General features: G+C 37.5%; 3 protein-coding genes across 3 annotated transcripts in view; 1 reads left to right on the forward strand and 2 right to left on the reverse strand.

The window, feature by feature from the left end:
- Positions 1-735, reverse strand: part of LOC146455502 (uncharacterized) — a 30,003-nt gene extending 29,268 nt beyond the window's left edge. Inside the window, exon 1 of the mRNA XM_085094221.1 lies at positions 388-735. Coding sequence (XP_084950347.1) covers positions 388-456 — 69 coding nt within the window. The 5' untranslated portion in view covers positions 457-735. The remainder of the gene's footprint in view (positions 1-387) is intronic.
- Positions 736-1,581: 846 nt separating this feature from the next.
- On the reverse strand, positions 1,582-15,899 carry LOC146455503 (metaxin-2-like). Its single transcript, XM_085094280.1, has 9 exons — positions 15,641-15,899; positions 9,219-9,272; positions 8,419-8,462; positions 7,359-7,431; positions 6,980-7,056; positions 5,958-6,050; positions 4,527-4,688; positions 3,045-3,121; positions 1,582-2,071 (listed from the first exon to the last, which is right to left on the reverse strand). Exons 1-9 carry the CDS (start codon positions 15,684-15,686, stop codon positions 1,924-1,926), a joined length of 774 nt encoding a protein of 257 aa, XP_084950406.1. The 5' UTR covers positions 15,687-15,899; the 3' UTR covers positions 1,582-1,923.
- Positions 15,900-15,992: 93 nt separating this feature from the next.
- LOC146455504 (uncharacterized) lies at positions 15,993-22,312 on the forward strand. Its single transcript, XM_085094268.1, has 2 exons — positions 15,993-16,281; positions 18,926-22,312. The coding sequence occupies exons 1-2, from the start codon at positions 16,103-16,105 to the stop codon at positions 19,836-19,838; spliced, it is 1,092 nt and encodes a 363-aa protein (XP_084950394.1). The 5' UTR covers positions 15,993-16,102; the 3' UTR covers positions 19,839-22,312.
- The last annotated feature ends 981 nt before the right edge of the window (positions 22,313-23,293 follow it).

The raw sequence follows: 23,293 nt of genomic DNA on the forward strand, positions 1-23,293 counted from the left end.
ATTTTATATCCAGAACTGGCCCTGCATAGTTATTCCTCAAGTTTGAAAATGCAACTAAAATTATCAAAATTATATGGCTTAACTATTGCAATACTTTTTGCCATTTTTTTCAGCCACCAAAAATAAAGGCAAGTAAGCTGAAGTCTTATATTTTTACCCTTCCATGTACCATCTAAAATTAAGTAGACCATTTCGAGTCGTCTAAGCTGCGATGTGTTTTTGTTGCTAGAATTTAGTAAAGCTCTTCGCTCCACCCACTAAATCATCATTTATCATTCGAAATCCTTGAAAATCGTCGAAGAAGTCAACCTCGCAGACAGCTATTTTGGTAAACGAGAAAAGCTTATTTCCACAAAATAAGAGAGCTAGAGCTTTTGATAGACCAACCTTTGTGTCCTCGTACAGACCGTCTATTTCTCCGTTTAGAAGCGATTTGAGGATTCTTTCCCCCTCCATGTTTCTTATAGCTTCTTTCTATCACCGTTTCGCTTGGAACATGGCGTTTACAGCCAATATTTTTTTCCCTTTGAGTTGGTGAAATGAAACGAATCAAAAATGGCGCCTTCGGCTTCCAACAACAACGCTCGTCCCAGGATTTCGCGTGGTGAAAGCGAAGCGCAGCCCTGGGAACAAGAAAAACCATTGCTAGTCCCAAGCCCTTCTCCTCTATAAACGGGTGAACTTTATTTTCTTGGTACTTTTTGACAACTGGGAAAAAATCAATTTTTGTAAAGAAATAACAAACAGAATTCAACGTTATTTCAGAAAAAAAAGCGCATCTTTGTAATGCAAATATTAGTCAATACCAGTTTTAAAAATATAATTCAAAACTCAAATTCCTCCCCGACAGGCGACTAAGTGCCCACAACTGCGTTTAATTGGAGTTTCACACGCTTTTCGTGTTTTACACGCAGGAGAAACCTCAACTTCTAAATCCATTACAGTTCGCTCTAGCTTTTCATGTTATTTCTTATCCTCTAAGACTTATAGTAAAACTCAAAATAAGGGCGAGGGAGGATGGCACCGTGAAGAAAAGTGGGAGACGAACCGGAATTCAAACTGATGACTTTCCTGGGGATAGAAATGTTACACCTGACTAAAGTAATGACTCTTTTTTAACTAGCTTCTGCGAAATTTAAAACCACTGTCAGGGGCGGAGGAGTGACGAAACATGTACATGTACATGAAAGCATGTTTGGAGGAGTGTAGCGCGGAGTAAAAAAAATATAACTTCAAGTGGTGAGGAGGACTCGCACTCCCTTGACAATCATAATGACGCTAACCGCGCCGGGTTCAATTTCAACTGAAGAAGCCAAGCAAAATGTCCCCAAACGGGGTTACGTTATCTCTGTGTGCTCTTGAACTAAAAAAAGAATGACTCTGTTGTAATGTTATTGACTAGGGACCCCACGGGATTCTGGGTCCCTGACTGTTTTCTCGGGCCACCCCGCGAACTGTTTTGGTGGGCATGTTTGAGTTTAGTGCGAGAGCACGTGTTAGACAGTTTTAACTTCGTTTCTTTCTTAGAACTGTGTTAGAGACAGATTTACATCAGACTCGAAAGGACAACAAATCACTCAATTGTACTTGAAGGTGTACTTTATTATTTTATCTTCAAGGGGTGGTGTGGTCCCACAGCGCTATGACCCACGGCATGTATTGAAAAGATACCTTCGTTCCGGCATCAAGTTGCGAGTGATTACAAGTTGAACAAGAAAACTCGGTACTAACACTTGCTGTCGCAATAAATGTTCCGTTCAAGATTCGTGCTATGTTTCAAGTGTTAAGAAAAAAAAACGTACTCGTGCACTTTTTAAAGAATTTCCCCAAACCCACACTTCATCCTTGACTCTTTTCATCTCACGCCGTTTCTTCTAAAACCACAAGCGTGAATATTTCTAGTGAACAGAAGAGCCTGCAGTGTTATTGAAAGAATTCCCTCAAGATCCTCATGACAAAGTCCTCAAGGTTCTTGTGTGCTCTGACAATAGAGCTTAGCGAGTCATCTGGAAGGTATCTGGTCAGAACTGAATGAAGATGGCCGAAAACTAATGCATCCAGCTCGGTAGGTCTGAAAGAAAAATAAAAAAGATAGGGTGCGTTTTTTTGGGAGAATCCAAAAACGGATTTGTGATCTCAGATCATTCGGATCATGATGCATCAAAGGAACCGATGAATCCACTCTGGACAAGGATTCGTCGGTTCCTTTGATGCACCATGATCCGAATGATCTGAGATCACAAATCCGTTTTTGGATTCTCTCAAAAAAAAAAAACACCCTAGTGTTGTTTGGTTCAAATAGCGCAAACAATTTAGTGAGGTCCTTAAAGGGCCAAGGCCGGCATTCTCTTCGCAGTCTCGATTTTGGCCACATGCCGACGCCAGCGGAAACATGATGTTGTTTAAAAAAAAAAAAGATTTCAAAATAATACTACACCCTTTTTTTACAACAACCCTTTTAAATACAATTGACCCAGATTTTAAGAACACGCTAACGACGCAGCCAAGCTGAGACTAAGAGGCAAAGAAGTTTTATTCAGTTCCGCTTAAATTTGCAGTAGGCTAACCAAGCAAAGGAATTTAATATGATACAGCACACAGTGGCCTTTTCTAGGTTTCCTAGTCACGTTCATATCGATTTTCGGAAATTCTAAAGCACGTAAGCTAAGAAAACGCTGTGAACGTTTCAGGCCTTAAACATGAAAAAATACGAACAGTCAGTTTTCGTTCAGCATCTGCCGCAAAATTAGACGCTCTTAAAAAAAAGAGCATATGTTACTTGGTTCATACTTCATTTGAGGGATTGTAATGGTACACGCTCTTTGAATAGCCTCCTCGGCTGACACTAAGAGTTTCCTTTAGCATAAATAACGGAAAAAACAAAAACTGCGCTTGAAGGGTAACCAAGTTGCTTCGAGGTATCACTCCTCCTTAAAAGGGCACTCAAAATATACCTGCAACGTTCTATAGAACATACACTTTTATGATATATACTGTAATTTAAAATGGAGATGTTTAATGTTGGCAGTAGTTTAATAGGTCACCTGTCATTTATGAAGAATGTATTGTTTCCAAGCTTTTCAGAAAGAGCCTGACATGTCCGTCGAAATTTCTCAACAACCTGGAAAAATTCCAAAGCACAAGAATGTGTCAACTTGACCTGAAAAATACTTCATCACACTCACACAGTGACCAGCTCCCAGTTGGCTTGACAGCTCAGTTGGTAGAGCACTGCACCGGTATGGCAGAGGTCATGGGTTTAAATCCCGATCAAGCCTGAATTTTTTTTCAGGCTTTCTTTTCGCAACTGCTTAAGTTCCGTATATAACTGCGATGGTCTCACTTATTTATTGAAAAATACTTTGCAGTCATCAAAAGGCACTCAACTCTGGATTTTCAAGGGTTTCAGTGAGTGGTTTTGGGGCACACAGGGATTTTCGGTTGGGTTCATCAACTCAGTGTTTTAGTCACTAAAAGGGGTTGGACTTTCACTGCAAAGGTTACTTTGGTGACATTTGCAGAATAGCGAAAATGACAGGGAAGATTTGAGTGTAAAGCAAGAAGAAAAAGCGCAAACTTAGCTCTAACCACCTTTCCCTTTCGCAGTTAGGGCGTCAGACTTTCAATCTGCCTTACAATGAAAAGATCAGAGGTTCGGTGGTTCAAGGCCAGCTGATCAGTCTCTGCATTATCTTGTGGTTTGCTTAGACAAGAAACTTAACTCCACATTGCCTCCCTCTACACCGTAGTGTAAATGATTACCAACAAACAACTGCTGTTAGTATACCCCTGATGGATAAAGCGTCCCATCCAGGGGAGAGTGGCAACTCCTAGTTGCTACATGCACGAATGAGCTTCTGAGCTCCCTGACCCCCCCACCCCCCTCCCAGGGGAAAGGTACTGGGACAATGAAACCCTTATCCTAAACCAGACCAAGTTCAGCTGCATTTTGCAACCCTATACCGGAAACTTGGGGTGCTTGCCATTTACATGAAAAACCCAGACATTCCAGTTTAAAAATTAAATGGTATGCATCATTCCATTTGGAGCACTTCTGAAATTATGGGCTTCTGGTAAAAGTGATAGATTTTAATTGCTCCTTTTGGGATTTACAGTTATGTTCATACATTTTGCATGTTACCCATCTTCTGTTAAGACATGGTAAATCATTTCGTATTTATGCCGAAAATTTCCATCCGGGTGGCTTGTGTAAATGGTAAGCACCCAAGGTCACTATCACAGTCCAGCCAAAACAATTCTTCTACGTGTACAACAACAACAAAAACACGTCTCTTAAGTGTCAATTTCCGGGAAACCCAGTCTAGACTAAATTCTTCAAGCAATTGATCAGTTTCCTGTTAAATGATAACCTACCCTAGATCAAAGCTCTGATTTCTATACCCTATCCCAGACAAAACTGCTTGAAAACCATACCCTTCACAGTGGCACATATAGCTTAGATATGGGAGTAACCCTTGCCCACGGGCCTGATCCACAGGAACACACTTGAGCACATGCGTGCATACCTCGTTCTCAGTTTTGTGGTGCCATCCGAGAGCCTTGAGATGCCGACAGACTTGCCACTGTTTCCTGTAGCCGAGGATAAGGTTCAGTGGTGTGGCAAATTGACTTCCGTAATGCTGTCTTGTTCGCACCGCCCAGTCTTTTTTCCACCATAACATGTACAACTAAACACAGTTTAATTATAGGAACAGAGTTAGACGCAAACATTTTTCATGTAAATGCTTCTGAACCAAACATTTGACTGGTATAGCACTTCAGTGAAGAGTGGAGAGTTGAGAGGCTGGTCTGGAGGACAACAGAGATGGTAAACTGAATGAAGATTCACTGTTCAACTTTCAACTTCAACTTTCACTTTTATTAGGTGTTTTTTTAAAAAAATACATTTACAAATTCCTTGACCCGCAGGTAGCAAAGCTCATCTAGGTGGGCCAGGATGACAAAAAGAAAGAATAAATTTATTTGCTAATTAAGAAGGCAGACTGAGCTATAATACCAAAGATACAAGAATAAGGAAAGGTTTTTGGGAGGACTAAAATAATGAAGAACTTTTTTAAGCTTCTTTAAAGGCAACATAGGAGAAAAGACAAGGAAAACATGAAATAGGGTAGAAAGGAAAGGAATGACAAAACGGTAGTATACAACTATGTCATGTTTTAGTTGGACTTCAACTGACAATAGAGAGTCTGGACTGGGGCATGATAGAGACAGCCTCAACTCTCCACTTAGGTACTATACCATTAAAATTTTGAATTAATGTAGAATAATAATGACAGCAATGATGATGATGAGGAGGAGGACAATGACAATGATGGTTATAAGAATGACAAAGATGACGATGACATCTGGTGACGGTGGCAATGGAAGTGGAGGCCAATGATTGATGGTTGTGTTGCATGGCGATGGTGGCAACGAAAGTGAACATGCTGATGAAAAATGTTTTCAGTGTAAGAATCTTGCAAACAAAAGTTTCGATTGATTTCAACTACATGTATGTAAATACATTCACATTGATATATTTTTGTTACTTCCACATTGAAAAGCCCCTCCAAGAAATAGATGTGCTGTAGCTGAATAAATGCACACATTTATTTACACTTCCCAAGTTTGCCAAACCTAATTTCTTATTGTTTTGACTCAGAATTGAGCCAATATTCACATAGCCGCCCTTGCAGATGCTCTTTTGGCTCAATTTTGGGGAGGACAGATTGTGTGACGAGACAGAATAGTGTCTCCGAGGGAGGCTGATTTTCACAAGATTCTCAAAATCTGTTGCAGGTGTTCTTTACAGTTTTGACACAAACTTTCAAACAAACTCACACAAAAACGTTTTGACAACAAATTACTGGAAACTTCTCTGACTCATCTACTCCCAATCTAACACAATAGATTAAAAAAATTAATACACTAAAATGTAGATATTTCATGTTGGTTACCTCAGCTGGAAGGAGGGAGTTTTCAACCAAGGATACATATGCCTTCATTTCTGCCCTGTCCTTGATTTCAAAGTCTGCACTTGTTGAGAAGCCCTATTAAAAGATGTGTCAATTAACAACTCAAAAGTTAGGAGTTCAATTTGTAAATGTTAACAGCCCCAGCCAAAATCAGGTAGTGGGTCTCCGTTTGTTTGGTACCCGCGGGGACACAGGCTTCTTCTTAGGCAACAGCGTTGAATGATTGTTTCAATAAAATTAATTTTGAAGATTAGTGGAACTGTAACATAACCATGGTCGAGCTAGTAAAAACAATGATTTAAGTAAAAGGCAAAAGATTGAAAAATAACTCCCTTAATTATGAAATGGACTTTCGATTGTCCCAGCTGAAAACTGTGTCTGGCTGACTCCCTTTCTCTCAAATGTGACAAAAACTTTCCATCTGAGATCAACAAATTAAAAAAAAAGAGGGAACTTCCTAACCTGAATTTTTTGCTTGCAACCAGACATTTTGAGTGGTTGTATTAATGGGGTAAATTTAAAACAAAAGCAAAATGTTGGGTTTCATGAACAAGGGTTTCAGAGCTAGGATTTAGTAACAAGGGCAGGGTTGCTCGAAACCTGATTAATGCTAATCCTCGATTAGAAGTTAATCAAGGCTTTCATCTCGCTCATTAAAAATAATTTTAAAGGCTAATTTCAAGCTAAAGGTAAAGAACAGTCCAAGAAAAGACTGAGGGCCAAAAATCTTTTGGATGAAACTTTATTGGTTTGTAACTAAACTGGAATCAAAGTTTCCATTAATCCAGGATTAGCTAAACCGGGCTTTGAACAACTGGGCCAAGGTGAGAGAGTTGTACAAAACGAGCGGTGGCAAGGCAGAGCCCCACTGTACAATATAATGTACACCCCAGATATAAACTCCTGTTAGCACTGACAGCGTTTGAAGTTGATTTTATCGTCAAACGTAAACAACTTGAGACTAAAATAATTCATACAGAGCAAACCAAACACACAGTACTTACCTTAACCTCAATATACGAGGTTATTCCTGTAAAATCACTAATTAGTTCCTTATCAGCCCTTAAGAAAGGAACACTGCCTGAAACACAGATTTAAACACAATCGGCCAGTTATTTAAACAGTCTAACATAGGCCATAACTTAAGACAATCAGTGGGCCTCTAAATCAGTCTATAGGCGGTCTATTTTAAGTAGATAAATAGTTTTCTAGTCTGGGATGCATGCCTTCTTGTTGCACCATCAGCAGCAGACAATGTTTAGATATGATTGTTTGCAAAATTGAAAATGGCTCGGAATGTGGTTTTGTTAAACACCATCTAAATTTTTGTAGGATCTATTTTTTTACTAGGCGATACAACTATTTATTTTTTTAGTGTCATACCTGTTGGAGACATAAATTCCGCATTTCTTCTGCACTTAACTTCATGAGTTAATCCACAGAATCTCAAATAAGCCTGTTGGTTTCAGATAAAATTGACATATTTACATGAGTCATGACACCAGGATCTTGGGACAATTCAGGGAAAACACAAATAAAACTGATCAAGAGATTGAAAGTTTGAAATATGGGGTTTAAATTACTGAATAGAGAAATTTAGCAACAACAACGGCGATGGCAGCAAGAACGTCACAATTGACATGAATTCATGTTTTTTCAAATGTTGTCGCAATTAATATTACTCCAACTTGCTTTAAATGTCTTGAACGTAGGTGAAATTTTCTGGAGATTAATTCTTGGAGACTTCACCCAAGTTTAGAAAAAGGAAGAAAAATTTTTTGTCGTGTCTTTACATCCTCCATAAAACGTGCCATCAGGAAATTTCATGTCTTAGTCATGCAGTGACGCAAAGAAATGTACCAAAAAGTGTAATGCACGTGCAGAGTTGTTGTCTTGGTTAAAACACCTATTGCTGTTTTGACGTTCTCGTTGCTTCACCGTTGCATTGCTAAAACTCCCTAATATACAAGTGAACCGTGAACATGTTTACAATTACAATTTGTAGGAGAAAACCAGATTTGATGACCATAGAGAAATGGTATAAGTGGCACAAACAGCACACCAACAAAAAAAAATGGTGTTACTATATATAAGTCTGCATAACTGTCTTTCAGTTCTTAACAGGAGAAATGGCAACTTATGGGATGGAATTTTCTGACATTCCATCCCAAACAGGAAGAAGAGGGTACCTCTGGAGGAACCTGAAAATTTCCACAAGTATTTGCCGGCATTCAGAACCATGTGATTCTCAACAAATGTTCCAGTCCTGGAATTTTCCAACAAATGGCAACCATGCCAGCACATGGCCACAGAACCTGCATGAATTTTGGTTACATTTAGCAAGAAGCTTAAGTTTGCACTACTGTGGTTGAAGTTAAGAGGATTCTATTGTATGTACATGTAAACACGACTACCAAAATCCACCAAAAAGTGGTGTGCGCACCTCTGTACTTCTGCAACTGGCAGCATCTGTTAGCAAAATAGTATCTAAATGAAAAAAGATCAAAAAGGAAAAGGATGGTTAACAACCCAGATGGCTTTTTTGTTTAATCGTGAACTCATCTTTGAGTTACCTTGAGTTCACTTCATTCATTTTAATGCCACCTTAACTAAATACACAGCACATGCAAAATGATTATCAGTTAAGGCAGCTAAGGCATGTCAATGCACCATATCAGCCTGGTTATGTGATATCAGCCTCTTACATGCTCTGCAGCAGGTTTTGCAGAGACAACAGGACTCCTGCTTCAGGCTAAATGTGGACAATGACACTAGCGACAATGCCTAGGTTTGAAGTTACAGATGCATCAGACGAGTTTTGCCTTGACAATGGGAGGAAAAGGTTTGCCTCATTTCAAAAATTGTGTTGCCACTATGCTGAACCTAATGGATTGTATTAAATTTGATTTTTAACCAAAGCATGTAAGGCCACTGATATGTCATGCAGCAAGCTCTGTCCTGCTGTATGGTCAAACAATGTGTTATTTAATTTAGGTGCTGAACTTAAAACTAACAAAGTATAAATTTAAATTAATTTTGACACATTTTGCTGTGGATTTATGTTTTTGGCTGCTGATCTGGAACAGATGACAAGTTTCACTGAACTTAAAATTTGGTACTCAAACTAAGTCATCCTTGGCTACAGTCATGCCACAGTCAAGAACACTTGGCACAGCCATAACAGAACATCATTTTGAAGCAGGCCTTAATGGTTGTATATACAAATTATCGTCTAAAGTTCACCTTTGCAAGGTTCATAAAGCTCCACATTCTCAGGCCACACACCTTGCTCTACACCTATAGTGTAAGAACAGACAAAACAGTGATCAGTTTCTAGCTATCAGGGGTATCAGGTGTTGGTTGCGCAAAGCTCAAAATAGGGGCTAATTGCTAATGTATTGGGGAGCAGGGAGAAGGGGAGGTGGGGGAAACGAGGGTGGGGGAGGGGGTTGGGATATTGTGCAGTTCCAGAAAAAAATCCATATCCACCCCATGGGAGGTCATCAGACATTCCTAGGGGGACGGGGGTCTTAAAAGTCAAAATATTAGAGGCAAAGTACGAAGCTAAACTGGAATTTCCTGGGGGGAGGGGGTGTGAAACAAAAAAACCTTCTAAGGGGGGAGTACGAATACATATTTGTATTTTTTGGAATTACACATTGCCCTATATAGGCTACATGGAGATGTACAATGGGACCCAAAAAGCTGTCCATTTTTCATCTATTTGTAAATTCACAATTAGGGTGAGAGATTTTGACCACCCACTGTCACAGACAGTAGACAGGAAAAACAGAATATATCTTCCCTATTTTGACAACTTTCTACAACATGTTCTGAAGTCCACCCTTGGCCTCACTTGAACCTTGCATCATCCCCCCCCCCCCCCCCCCACCGCTCCCCACTCTGCCCAGTTAAAATACTGATCTGATATAATGTGCAGCTTAAATTTTCTGTACAACATGCAACTCACCCCACCCCTCAAGTCCTGAGTAGGAAGATAAACAATAATATGGCATGAGTTAAATTTGGTTTTGGTTCAACCAGTTTGACTTTTATTTTCTTTGCAGTTTGACATTTATTTGCCTTTTTTCCCAATATATTGACAATTAATCCATAGTGTAATGTATGGCGAGGTGACCTCTAGAAACCACCAGGCTTATAGTTGAATGAAATATTGTTGTTACAATAAAATAAAACAAAAAAGTATTAATGTTATTGTAATATTGTTTATACAGATTTATGTTATGATGATAATATTGAAAATGAATTTGGTTTGAAACACTTTTCAAACCAATGAAATGCGATTATTCATATTTACAATATTTTACTTCTACAGTGTACAAATCAGATCAAAGGCTCCTGTGAGCCAACTCGTGAATGCAGTTGACACATAGTAATTGCAATTTAGACGGCTACGGAAACTTCCTCAAAAGCTAAAAGAAATTATATCTTTGCCCGATTATGTAACGAAAAATGACCATTCTTGTACTATTAAAATGATTGTCAAATTATTCTGTACAGATTGAATAAGCCGATTATTCTGATGCGCCGATTAAAAAATATCACCTGTTTTTTTTATTCAAAGTTTATAGGAGCACGCCATGTGCAGCTACGTCATGCAAATTCGTGTGATAGTCCGCGGCTACTGGATTTCGCGATCGGGCTAGTGGATTCTAACCATCACTTGCCCGATGGGCAAGTGAAGTTTTTTTGGGAATTAAAATTACAAAATTACTGTAGGGCAAGCCGATCTCACAAAGGGAAATATGTTCAACAAAGTATCGCATTACGATTCATGCCCGACATAAATGCGTGAAATTTTTCCTTTGGAGTTCAGTCCACGCAATCCTCAAGTAAAAATAATGAACTATGACAAGCTCTTGCTAAATAAGAATTATTTATCGACCGCGTCCTTTTGCTTTCCCATAAATTACCAGTTGTAAATTTCGAAAATGAAACATTTTTTCCCTTTGAAACCTCTATGAAAGCTGACAAGATCTTAAAAGTGTTCATTTCACCAGAAATTTGCATAATTTTGTTTACGACGTCAATGATGCGTGACATGGCACATTCCGCTTTCGCGTGAAAACTGACAAATTAAATTATTTTTTAATTAAATTATTTTTAAATTAAATTATTTTTAATTCTTGAAAGAAACCGCACTTCGTAGAAAAAAACGAAAAAATCCTATAACTTTGCTCAGATTCAACGAAAAATCCCCATTCTTACACTAAAATGATTGTCAAATTATTCTCTACAGAATGAATGAGAGAATTCTGACGCGTCGTGAAACAAATTTTCACGTTTTTTTTTTTTTTCACTGATTGAGTTTACGACCCCGGACTTTCTGAAAAACTGAAAAAACTTGAAACTTTGCTCAGATTGAACGAAAAATCGCCATTCTTGCACTAAATGATCGTCAAATTATTCTCTACATATTGAATAAGAATTTCCTGATGCGCCATGAACAACAAATGTTCGCGTGTTTTTTTCCACTAATTGAATTTAAAACTCATTCACTGCGCACGCCCGAAAGTTAACGACAAAACCGACTGATCGACTGATCGACTGATCAACTGATCGACCAAGTCGAGAGTCAGCTATTGCTATAACTCGTTCATTGCGCATGCGCGCATTCACGAGTTAAAAAGGGGATACAAAATTATTTAAGAAGTTTTTGCTAAATTAAGTTTTTAAACATATATTCCTAATAAAAACATGAACCGTATGAAAAGAAGTTACTCTCAAGCTATTTTATTTTTTATTATTGATGGCAAGAATTGATTAATATTGATAAGTTAAATTGTCACTGATTATATTGGATTGCACTGATTGATTAATTCCAAAAATAATTGATTTTCATTAATTTATACTGCGAGCCATATACTGATTGATACATGTGAAACCTTGCAACTTTGAAGTCAGGGCAAAGGAAACAAAGGACAAATAATTGGTGACGAAATACACAAGCAGCTGACACTGTCTGTGTCTTTAATTTCTTGTAGCTTGAGCTCCCATTTGAACAGCAGCTAATTTTAAACTAACATGCCGAAGCTTGAAACCTTTGTATTCCTGTTTTTTTATTTGCGCTGTAATAGCAAAACAAAATAAAGCGTGTTTTGAAAAGCAAGCACTGAAGAACTATAATAGTCCTGTATGGTCAAGATCAGGAAATGAATGTGAAAATTATGTGTTGTGTTCTTGTTTTGGTTTGGTAGCCATGGAACTCTTAACAGATAAGATAATTTGCCCCTTAAAAAAATAATGTCAAACAATATTCAAACATTCCAAAAAAGAACAAAACAATACTGCAACAGTAACTTTTCACAATAACCTTGAGTCTGACGTCATTGTGAAGTGGTACTTCTTTAAAAACTGCCATTACAAGGGTTTATTCCTGAATGTAGCATTGCATGATTACCACAAATACAAAGATATGGACATATTAATTGGCAGAAGTGTATCAAATGAGGTGCAGATTGCACCAACTAAGTCTAAGTTCCTATTACATTAGACATATGATAACTGAAAATCTTTTGTGATCTGATGGCTATATTTGAAACCTCAAAACACTATGTTGGACATCATTGGGATACCGAGAACGTCCCTCCGTTGGAGGAAAGACAAAAAGGACCGACAAAGCGTGAAATGGAAATAATTAAAAATAATAAAACCACCCAAATTAATTTTCACTACAAAGCCAAATACTAGCTACAGCTATCAACACCAGGACCAGTAGCAATACCAAGGTCAAGAACCAAAAGACATGCAAACTCTTTTATGGCACGGGCAGCAAGGCTCCTTTGTTTATGATTGTGTATTTTTAACTTTAGATCCAATTATGTAAAACCATTGTATATTTATTTTTTTACAATGGGTAAATAAGGCTTATTAATTTATTATTAATATATAAACCAAAGCAACTCATAAAAAGTGCTATATCTCAAAATAAACGGATTCCTGCAAAAAGGGTGTATATCGTGTTTTTGGCAGTAGCTTTCATTTGAATGGCCACACTTTAGAATTTCATGCACATGTTTAAAAGTTAGAACCACCTTGTACAGCATAATAAGCAGCACCACAGGAAAGGGCTGCTTTGCATCTTCCATATAAAAAATATATAGTCGCTCTTTTATTGCTTTTTTATCCAAGGATTGACAAGTTATAACTTACAATAGAAGATGGGCCAAGATTTAATTGATTTAAAGAATGATTTAAGGATTTAGATCATTAAACATGTATTTGAAATATTGAGCTTAAAAGAGCTTATCAAATGAAATCAGAGGACTTAAAAGTGCCAGTATTTATCTTGTATTGATAATATGCCTTCATTATTTTATACTCATTAAACATAGAGCTGCTCTGACTCATTGACTTGCCTGCTGGAGCTATTACTCTCCAGTAGCCTATTGTTCACTTCTGTACATATATAAATATTAATTCAGCAAGCAGGGAATTGAGCACTATGCCAGTTAGACCACCAAATGCTCCATTAAAATAAATGATATTACACATGCAGTTGCTGAAAGCCTAGTGTCTGTATGAATAATCATTAGTAATTAATTTCTCTTTAAGGCATTGTTTCAGCATATACTGGTTTCAACAGCAATATGGAATATTGGTGCTGGCTATAGAAAGCAATGCAAACAATAATAAATTATGAAGTTTTCCTTCAGTGGCAACTTCAATAATGGGTAAATGGGTCAAGTAAGGCCTTAAGCTACTGCTTAACTAGTTGCTTTCTAAAAGTAAAGCGGTTCTTATTTGCAGATCTCTTGTTGGTTACCTTCAGAAAATACCAACATTTTACTACTATTTTAAGAAGACCCTTGAAGGATGCTGAAATAAATCTTTTCCATAAACTGGCCACTATTTTGAAACATAGCAAAACATATAGCGGATAATAGAATGTTTGCATGGCAACCCAATGACAAATAATATACAAATTATGTGAAAATTTATTTTGGACCTATTCAAAGTCTAGGAGCTTACTAGGGTACTTGGAAAAGAATTTGCTTAGAACCAAATTTGAGAAGTGCAGGTTTGGTGAAAGGTGGCCATTTACAATTTTAAGTTTCCTTACATTTGTCTGTACAATATGCAGGAAATTATACAGCTGTATTATTAGCAAGATAAGTAGAAAAGTCAAAAAGTTGATCATGTGACACCTCTCTTGTCTAGAGGATGCAAGTTTCATCAGCAAAGTCTTTGGTCACATATCTCTAAATTAAAGTGATTGATATTTCAGCAATTGACGGGTTGTCACAAGGCTATCATTAGTGACTTTTCCCTTGAAATCAAAATTGCTCCAGATATGCTCTATTAAAATGCTAAACAAACAAAAAATAATTTTCTATTGCTTATTTTTTTTTTCTTTAAAATGCAAGGGACTTACACAAAAGAAGAACTGACACTCAACTGATTTCTTTTGTGTTAGAGACTGAATCAACTTGTGAAGCATTTGAGATATCAAGACAACTAGGAGTTGGTCAATTTGTTAATAATTAACAAACTATTATTTTGTAATATACCCACAGCAGTGAAGAGATGGCAGTGAAATATATGAAAGTCATATGTTTGAACCTCAAGTGAAAGAATAAATAAACGAGAGAGCATAGCAGTATGTATTTGATTTTTTTTCAGGCTCTCTTTCTGCAGCTTCTTGAGTGGCATACATACTGTGACTATCTCTCATTTATAAATTCTTTCATCAGTAGTTCAAGTTATATGACTTTCACATGTTTCACTTCTGTCTCTTCACTTCTATTGATTGTGCAGTCAACTCCCGATAACTTGAATCTTCAAGGGAAATTGAAAAGGGTTCGAGTTATCGGGAGTTCAAGTTATCGGGGTAAAATTATATTGAAAATGACCTGAAGGGAAAGGAAAATTGGTTTGAGTTAGCGCGAGGTTTATGTTAGCGAGGGTTCGAGTTATCAGGAGTCAACTGTATTACAAATTCACAAAATGACCAGCTCCCAGTTAGTTCCATAGCTCAGTTGGCAGAGCACTCCACTGGTATCACTGAAAGGTCATCGGTTGAAAACCCCTTCAAATATCTGCAATGGTCTCTCGTTGATTGATTGGTTGTTTCCAACTTGAAAAAGTCATGAAAAAGTCAGAGAAACATTTTCAATTTCGTCCCTCGTGTCTAAGATTAAACATTGGCTCTTTCTTCAACATTTTACTTGATTTCATTTCATTGGTGATCTAAAAGCAATTTCATTTATCAGTAAGGTATAGGCAAATGTTTGAGGGAAAATCAGGATACCGGTAATTATCCCCACGGCAATGCATGTCTGCGGCGGTCTGCACATTTAACCATGTTTGACTTGAGGTGATAAAGATGGCAGTTATTACAACCATTAATCAGATTAATCACTCAATAAATCCAAAATAATGCAGTGAAACATGTTGTTACATAAAGTAGTGCGTGCATCGCATGTTTACATGTCAGTCCAGTATCACGCACAAGATATTTTAAGACACTGTGTGAAACTATAGCTTTCATGATTTCGTTTTCAGTCTCACTTACATGCTAAGTAATGGTTATCACGATAAGCCATTTTTTAGCTTATCTACACGCATATGAAACGGAGAAAAATGTATATATCTCAGGATTTGGAATTCAAGTCCTAAAGACGAAATCATCCATGTAAACTTACTCATTGCGGCGATAACAGCTTCTGTCACAGGTCCTCTCGCCGCCATCTTGAAAATGCATCCAAAAGGGAGCTGGAAACTACTGCCTAGTGAAGTTTTTCCCGTTTTTTGCTGAAATTGCTCAAAATAAAACCACTTCTTAATGACGATGCTTCAATATGAAGAGAGAAAAGGCATAAATACTACTTTTATGTGACGTAGAAAAATTTTTACACTGGAGGAAAGGTAAAAATAGATATGCAAGGATCTATCGACCGATTCTGCACGCGCAGAGACTGGACAGGAAATACTTAAATTTCAAATACTCGACCAAAGTTCGCTTGTGAGCCCTCCCACTCGCTCTGTGTCTTGTCGTGAAAATCGTGTCCTGTCAACATGCGAGAACACTCTGGATCATAACAACAGCTTCAACGTGGCTGGTTTCACGTGCTTTTCCGCATCCTGCATCGCTCTCGCGAAGGCCAATGAATTCTACGCCAGAAGAAAATGACAAGCTTAAGCTTAAACCTCAAGAAGGCTTCAGCCCGCAAGAGATTGAATCGAACATGCTTGATGCGAGTACCGTGAGGTGCTTTCCTACTGTCAAACGGACTTTTCGTCAAAAACAATGCAGTTGGAGGTGGAGGTGGAAGTATTTCACAAGGTCAGTTTTCGCGATTTCGAGTTTCAAACTTACTGGCCCACTATTTTGATGTTCAAATTCCCTAGCTACCTAGTGAACAGCAAGTAATTTTCCGTATCGGCGCTCGAGGCGGCAATCGATTATAATTCGACGGTACTTCACTTGGACTATTTTAGGAAAATAATTCCCGGTGATTTCAGGGGCAAACATCAAGTCATTGACCGATATTAAATGTTAGTTATATAACACGGGAACCCGCACAACTGAATTTGCAGGATATTCCGATATTTGGGTTCCACTGTTTGCGCCAAAAGTCTTCGTTAATTATGGGCGTTTTTTGGGAAAATTTTATTTCCTTATAGCAAGCGGAAAGTGTAACATCTGCCTGCAGATGGTTTCTTCAAGTTCAAGCTCGTTTGCAAGATTCCGCCTAGCTTGTTGTTTAAGATGGACAATCTTCAGTATTCCACCTTTTATCGGCACAATTTCTGATCCATTTCATGCATACAAATTAAAGATTTTGTAGATTTTTGTGCAAGTTTTTCTTCATCACTTTACTACAATATACTTGCAATTCATCCTTTCTCGGATACGTGAAGAAATTCTCCTATTTAGTGGGCGTTTGTATACAAGAATCCATAAACATTGTAAGCTTATCAGCTTATATTTACGAAGAATCGAATCAACTATCCATTTTATCGAAATAAAGACGAGTGGCATTTTCTCCGATATTCTTTTCGCTTGAATATAATAAGCTTAAGCTTATATTTCATGCATTTTCAAAACCCAAACAGCCGCCCATTCATATTTTATAGTTCGTTTCACCGCAAAAGCTAAACAGTTTCCATCCTTATCGAGAATCAAAACTTCACCCCAAATTGATTTCCTGGCGTTAGTTATGATTTTAAGTTCAGAATTTTTAGGCGCTTTGCATGTTTTGAAACTCCCTGATGTTGACCAGTATTCTTTCTATTTACTAAATTCGATCTGATTGTCTGATTAACCTTTGTACACGTAAATACTGAAACACTTCTTGCTGTGCTTGTCGCATCCATACCAAAGCAATTTTCTCGCCAAAACCGTTCGTGTTAGAATATTCTAGAGTTACTATCCTTTAGTTTCGGGCGCTATTCGCGACACGCATGGTAAGCTATTGTTGTGATCAAAGGCACGTGTTCACAGTCAGTTAGCTTTTACTTCTGAAAGAATTTGATTTACATTCAACGTCTCGCGTATCAGTGGTGGTATTGTTTGTTGACACCTTTCATACAGAGCAGATTGATTTTCAAAGAGACCACAAATTTTACTAGTGGTATAGAGACGTCTTTTGACAAATAAAAATGAAAGTGCAGTGTAAATAGTAATGATTATTGATTTCCCAACAATTTTTAATTATTCGATTTTCACTGGTCTCCTTATTGTTCCACAAATTTTTTATTAAAGTTTCATGTAATGTGGGCAAATCTGCGGACTTGAATTCTCGTTATTCCTTTGGCTGAGCTGAACTATGGATCCAGTTATCTCTCAGAATATACAGATTATCTTTCCATTGGCTTGTTTAATGCCCATTCCTGAGAATGTCCAAGATAAATCATTGATAAATGTGTTTTCTTTTTTCTTATCACTTGCATTCCAGACAATGTACATTATCAAAGGACGGAAATATATCTGCGATGCCAGTTGTACTGTATTAACAAAATGGCATTGTCTGCCAAAGCTCCAAAGTTTGATGGCGGCAGAAATATTACATTCTTAAAAATGGTTAAATTTTATATAATTTTTATGCAACATTTTTAAGTTTGGAAGACCTCTTTCAACCTGCTTAGCTCATGTTGTTTAGCAAATGTTTTTTGATTTTCTATTAAAAATGTAACTGTAACTACCATATTATTGAGGAGGTATCTCAAATATTAACCTAAAAATTCACCTGCAGTAGGTAGTAGCTTGCTGCAAAAAATTGCCTTGTGGCTCTGCAGTTTATTTGGAGCAGTTGACTGGGGGATCATGGGTTGTACTCACACTTGTGACTCATATACTCATGATCCTTGCTCATGAAGAGTTGAACAGCAACATTTTTCTTATAGCATGTGTGTTTGGACATGACAAAATAATGGGTTCCATTTGGATTGCACTTTTGCCATGTGTCTGTCTACTAATAATGCACAGATGATAATTATCATGTTTTACATGGACCAGGAGTATGAGCTAGTAAAAGGAGTCTGAGTAATGTTGCTTATGTGAGTAAGCCAAAATGTTGAACTTTTATATTTGCTTCATCGTTGACTGCAAAGTTGATAATGTGGTGTAAAATGTATGTGAACCAGTGCAAAAACAGTACTTTTACATTGAAGAGTTTCAGTGAAGAATAAGAATTTGTCTATTTTGAATTCCAGCCTTAGGGGTGCAAAGGGACTTGGGGTTAATAGGCTCCTTTCGATTTCAATGAGGCCAAGACCACACAAACAAAGGAAATTCGATAATCATGTTTATTCACTTCTGTTGTTTGTGTCCTTTGGACCTGGATATCAAGTTGAATGTTAACATTTTGAAAGGAGCCTATTTTGCAGCTATTTGTAACATAAACTGCTCAAGATAAACTTTTATCATGTGTCTCATGCAGATAAATGTGTGCTTGAGGCTAACATTTCTTTTCTTCAAATTGTAGGGCACTGCAACCAATCTTAGAGCAAGGGGAAAACACAAAAGATGATACAAGCAAAGTGGATGATAACAGCACCAATTCAACTACAGACGATCACACTGAAAGCAAGGTTGAATCCTCTGAGGCCAGTGAAACAACTGATGAACAGGTAGTGAATTCTGACAATGAGAATACTTTCCGTGAGGAAACAGAATCTGCAAAATCAAAAGAAGATTATAGTGCCTGTATCAAGCTAATAGAGAAATTTCAGGAAGCAGTGCTAGACAATGCTGTAAGAGTCATTCAGGCTGCTTTCAAGCGCTTTAGAGAAAGGCGGCGATTTTTAAAGCTGCGTAGAGCCGTTACTGTGATTCAAAGGAGTGTAAGACGATGGCTCAGACTGAAGCATTCTTCTGAAAGGCACGAATGCCATTTAGCTGTTAAAGGCGATTGTGGACAGAACGGTGAAATGCAAGGAAATTGTCTTACATCTGAAGACCTGGATAAGAAAGTTGCTCTGGATAGTGGGGAAAGTGACAGCATGGGAGAAGAAAGTGAATTAGCAGGTGAAAGCCATGGTATGTTAGAAGAAGGCTCTTTATTTGACCATGCAAGGCTAACAGAAGACAAAGATGGCATTTCAGAAGCTGTATCAGAGAAAAATGATTTTGAAAACTCTTTCGAAAGTCTTGATGCATCATCGTTGTCTGGAAGTACTGACAACATCAGCGATGCAGGTGTGTGCATAGACCAGTGTGAAGATACATGTACGCCGCCAATTGTTGATCCAGACTCGTTATCATTAGCTGACAGCGGCATTGACATGTGCTCTGATACTGCTGCAGAAGCTGCTATCGCTGATGACTGCAAATTGTCCTCAAGTGAAAATCCATTGCTAATCTCTTCCAGTGCGGCGAATCAGGAAACCACTTCTTAACAACAGTAAGGTTACATCAACTGCTATTGAGTTCCCTTACAGTGTATCTGTCCCCCTCGTCATCATCACTGCTCTCCGCATTAGCAGGCATGTATTTTAGGGTAATTCACACATACCAATTTTTCAGCCTGATTACTAGGTTCACTTGCATGGACCAATTTACATGACTTTTTCTCTTGTTGTATTGCAAAGTGAAAGTCAGCCTGATTCAAAAATGATATGTAGCCTGTCACAGATTTTTATAAATCTGGCGGATTTTCATTCATTCAGTCACTCATTTTCTTTGTCAAATTGGGCGAAATTAGCCCAATAAATATTGGTATGTGTAAATTAGCCATAACGCCGACCCCTTAGGAAAATATTAATTTCAATTGCTAAGTTGGAGATAGATTTTGGGTCTTATGCAATTTACAGGGGACAAATAAATCAAAGAACTTCTGTTGATTGTAGAAAAAATGCAGAGGTCAGTCATTTTTTGCCTTTAATCCCTTACTTGTCTAAAATCATGATAGGGAAGCATCATAAAGTTATCGAATTCACAGAAGGAAGTTTCCTTGAAAATAAATGAAAATACCTTACTTTGCTATTTGACTATGACCAGACCAAAAACTTTTATGCAAAACAAAATTACAATTATATTATTTCCGAGCAGGACATTAAAGGGCAATCTGTTGTGCTGTTGAAAGATTTTTCCTGTTTGGGGAGGGAGGGTATCACACTTAAAAGGGACTGGTGGTGAATTGTCACAAATTTTCAAAGGAGTAGTGTGAATTTTTTTCTGACAAAAATTTAATATGCTAGATTGTTTTACCTTAGGTTGCATTCAATCGACTGTATTCTGGAATAAGAATAAGCGGAATAGCTGTTAGATTGGTCTTCTGATGTAAACATGGGAAGACATTTCTGCAAACTTTCGCTGGCATCTGATAATTTAGAAGCCATTTTGTATGCCAGTAATTCCCAAAACCTCTTATGAGGAATTTCTTTTAATCATTGTATTTAATTCCTATTCCAGAATAGGGTCAATCGAATACACCCTTAGTATGCTAAAAGATACAGGGATGACCCAAAATTGAGTCATGTTATGTTATATTTTAGCACCCAAAGTGTGGGAGAGGCAGGGGCGGGGGGGGGGGGGGGAGTACAAATGAAACGTTCAAGACTTTGTGAGACAACAAGACCTGGCCCCAGTTGTTCACAGCCCTGTTAAGCTAATCCAGGTTAACTTTCACTTTGATTTGAGTTTAATAACCATTAATCAATAAAGATTCTTCCAAAGCTTTTTTCTTTTCTGTCGCGCAGTTTTGACTTAGACTTCTCTTTACCATTAGCTTAAAAGTACCTTTTAAGAACACCTTCAAAGAGCAAGATGAAAATCTTTGTTACCTTTTAATCCTGGATTAGCATTAATCAGCTTCCGAACAACCCAGTCTAGAATTCTTGAGACGTACTTAGACTTGCAAAAGAAATTGAAACAGGTGTATCTTTAACATTATTTACACCCCCTCCCCAAAGTGATATCAAACCATGAATTTGAATCACTTGGTCACGTGTTACTTTAATGTGGGTGTCCCTCCTCTGCCTCTACTAGATTTTACTCAGTTATGGCTTTATATATTATTATAGTTACGATTTTGTTACACGTATGCAATGTGCATGTTCATCATTGAGTCAGGCATTTTTTGTTTGCAACTTCAATTATGAAACTTGGACATTGAAAATTAAGGCTTGATTACTTCATGTACTTGAATAATTTTGCTAATAATGATAGATAGTTCTTTTCATTTCTCTTTCTTATTATTCTGCAGTGGTTTCATTAGAGGTTAGCTTTCATGAGTCCCCTGACACATGAAATGTCATTTTCTTTTCCTTGATTTTTGATACTCAGATGACTGTTACTTCAGTTAGGTCAACTCTGTCAGTTGTATAAGGGGGTTAGTTTTTTAATGTTGGTACATTGTCAGCGAGTGGAAACGAATGTTGGAAAAAAGGAGAGAGCCTGGAATCGAGATCATCGAACGTACTCCCTAATATATGATTATTACTAGTATATTTATATTATTAAATTGCCTTATGAGCTCTTTTTGACAAAACCTTGTAGCTTTGGGACCAGAACCAACTGATTGTTTTAAAGATATCTGAAAGAGAGGACACTAATGAAACCACTGCAGACTCAGTTATGTTAGCTAATATAATATCAGGTCAATTTTGTATTCATTTTGTTAGTGGATGAGAATGTATTTTGTTAAGAATGGGTGTACAATTGGGTGCACAAAAATTTTGGAATTATTTGCGGACGTTGAGCTGCAGGAATGAAAAGTATCAATGCTGAACATATTGTTAATTTTTTTAAAGAAAAATTATGTATATAACGTTTCTTTGACGTTCATTTCAAAGTTGCTTGCAATCTGGATTGCTTATTTATAAAGAAAAGAAATCTTTCAAAGTTTATAATAAAATAAGAAATTTACCAATATTGCTGATTTATATATTTGTCTTGCATTCAAATTATCTGTTTTGTAACATGTCTGATGTGCTGTGGAATCGTGCATACCAAGTAGTGGGCATCAGCGGGCATAACACAGCAACTATCTGCCCATAATGGGGACTTGACCATTTTAGGGGACTTAACCCTTTAAGCCCCAACAGTGATAAGTATCAAATTTATCCTTGTAATATCAATACTTATTCAACCCCTGAGGTCATGAGAATTAAGGATATGATCATCCAAGGTGAATTTTCTTGTTGTTTTAATAGCCTCTCCCCGGTACTTTTAAAAGAAACGTATGGGGACAATTTAGGAGAATTTGTTTTTTGATATTAGGGGTTAAAAGGTTAAACATGTCTTGACCATGCCACAAATCCCCCTGCAGTGAGACATTTTAAAAAAAAAAAAAATCACCTCAAATCCCCTCAAATGATCTGCCTTTCACCGGTCTAAACATTGAGAGGTGCATTAGCGCCTGCATTTGAAAAACTTTGCGGTCAGTTTTGCTTTGATAGTACTGTTACATAAAGCATTTTTTTATCTGCAACTTGCAACTCATTGCCCTCGTTAACATTCGGGCAAGTTGCTGAATACCTGTTACATGCTGTAATGTTTGGAAAAAGTATATTGCTAGGGGCGATCTGTACCTTTTGCAAAGTCTTACATGATTGGTCGAGAGAACAAAAGAACGAACAACAGAACAATGCTCCCAGCCCTAAAAAACAATGCAGCTGCCGGTTGTCAGGGTCCTGTGAAAATAGAGCTTTTGAAAGGTGCAGGTCTATTATATTGCTGATGTACTCAGTTTCTGCAACTCGTAACGCAATCTTTCGCCGTACAAGTGCATGACAAATTGCCTCGCGTGACAGCATCTCAAGCTCGGGGCAGAACATTTCGGTAATTTCTCGTAAACAAGCATGGTGATCCCCCAAAAGTTGCAAAACCTGCTGTGATGAAATAAGCTTCA

The sequence above is a fragment of the Pavona decussata genome, unplaced genomic scaffold (assembly GCF_977016875.1).
Source record: "Pavona decussata unplaced genomic scaffold, jaPavDecu1.1 SCAFFOLD_273, whole genome shotgun sequence".
In the NCBI taxonomy this organism is placed as follows: domain Eukaryota; kingdom Metazoa; phylum Cnidaria; class Anthozoa; order Scleractinia; family Agariciidae; genus Pavona; species Pavona decussata.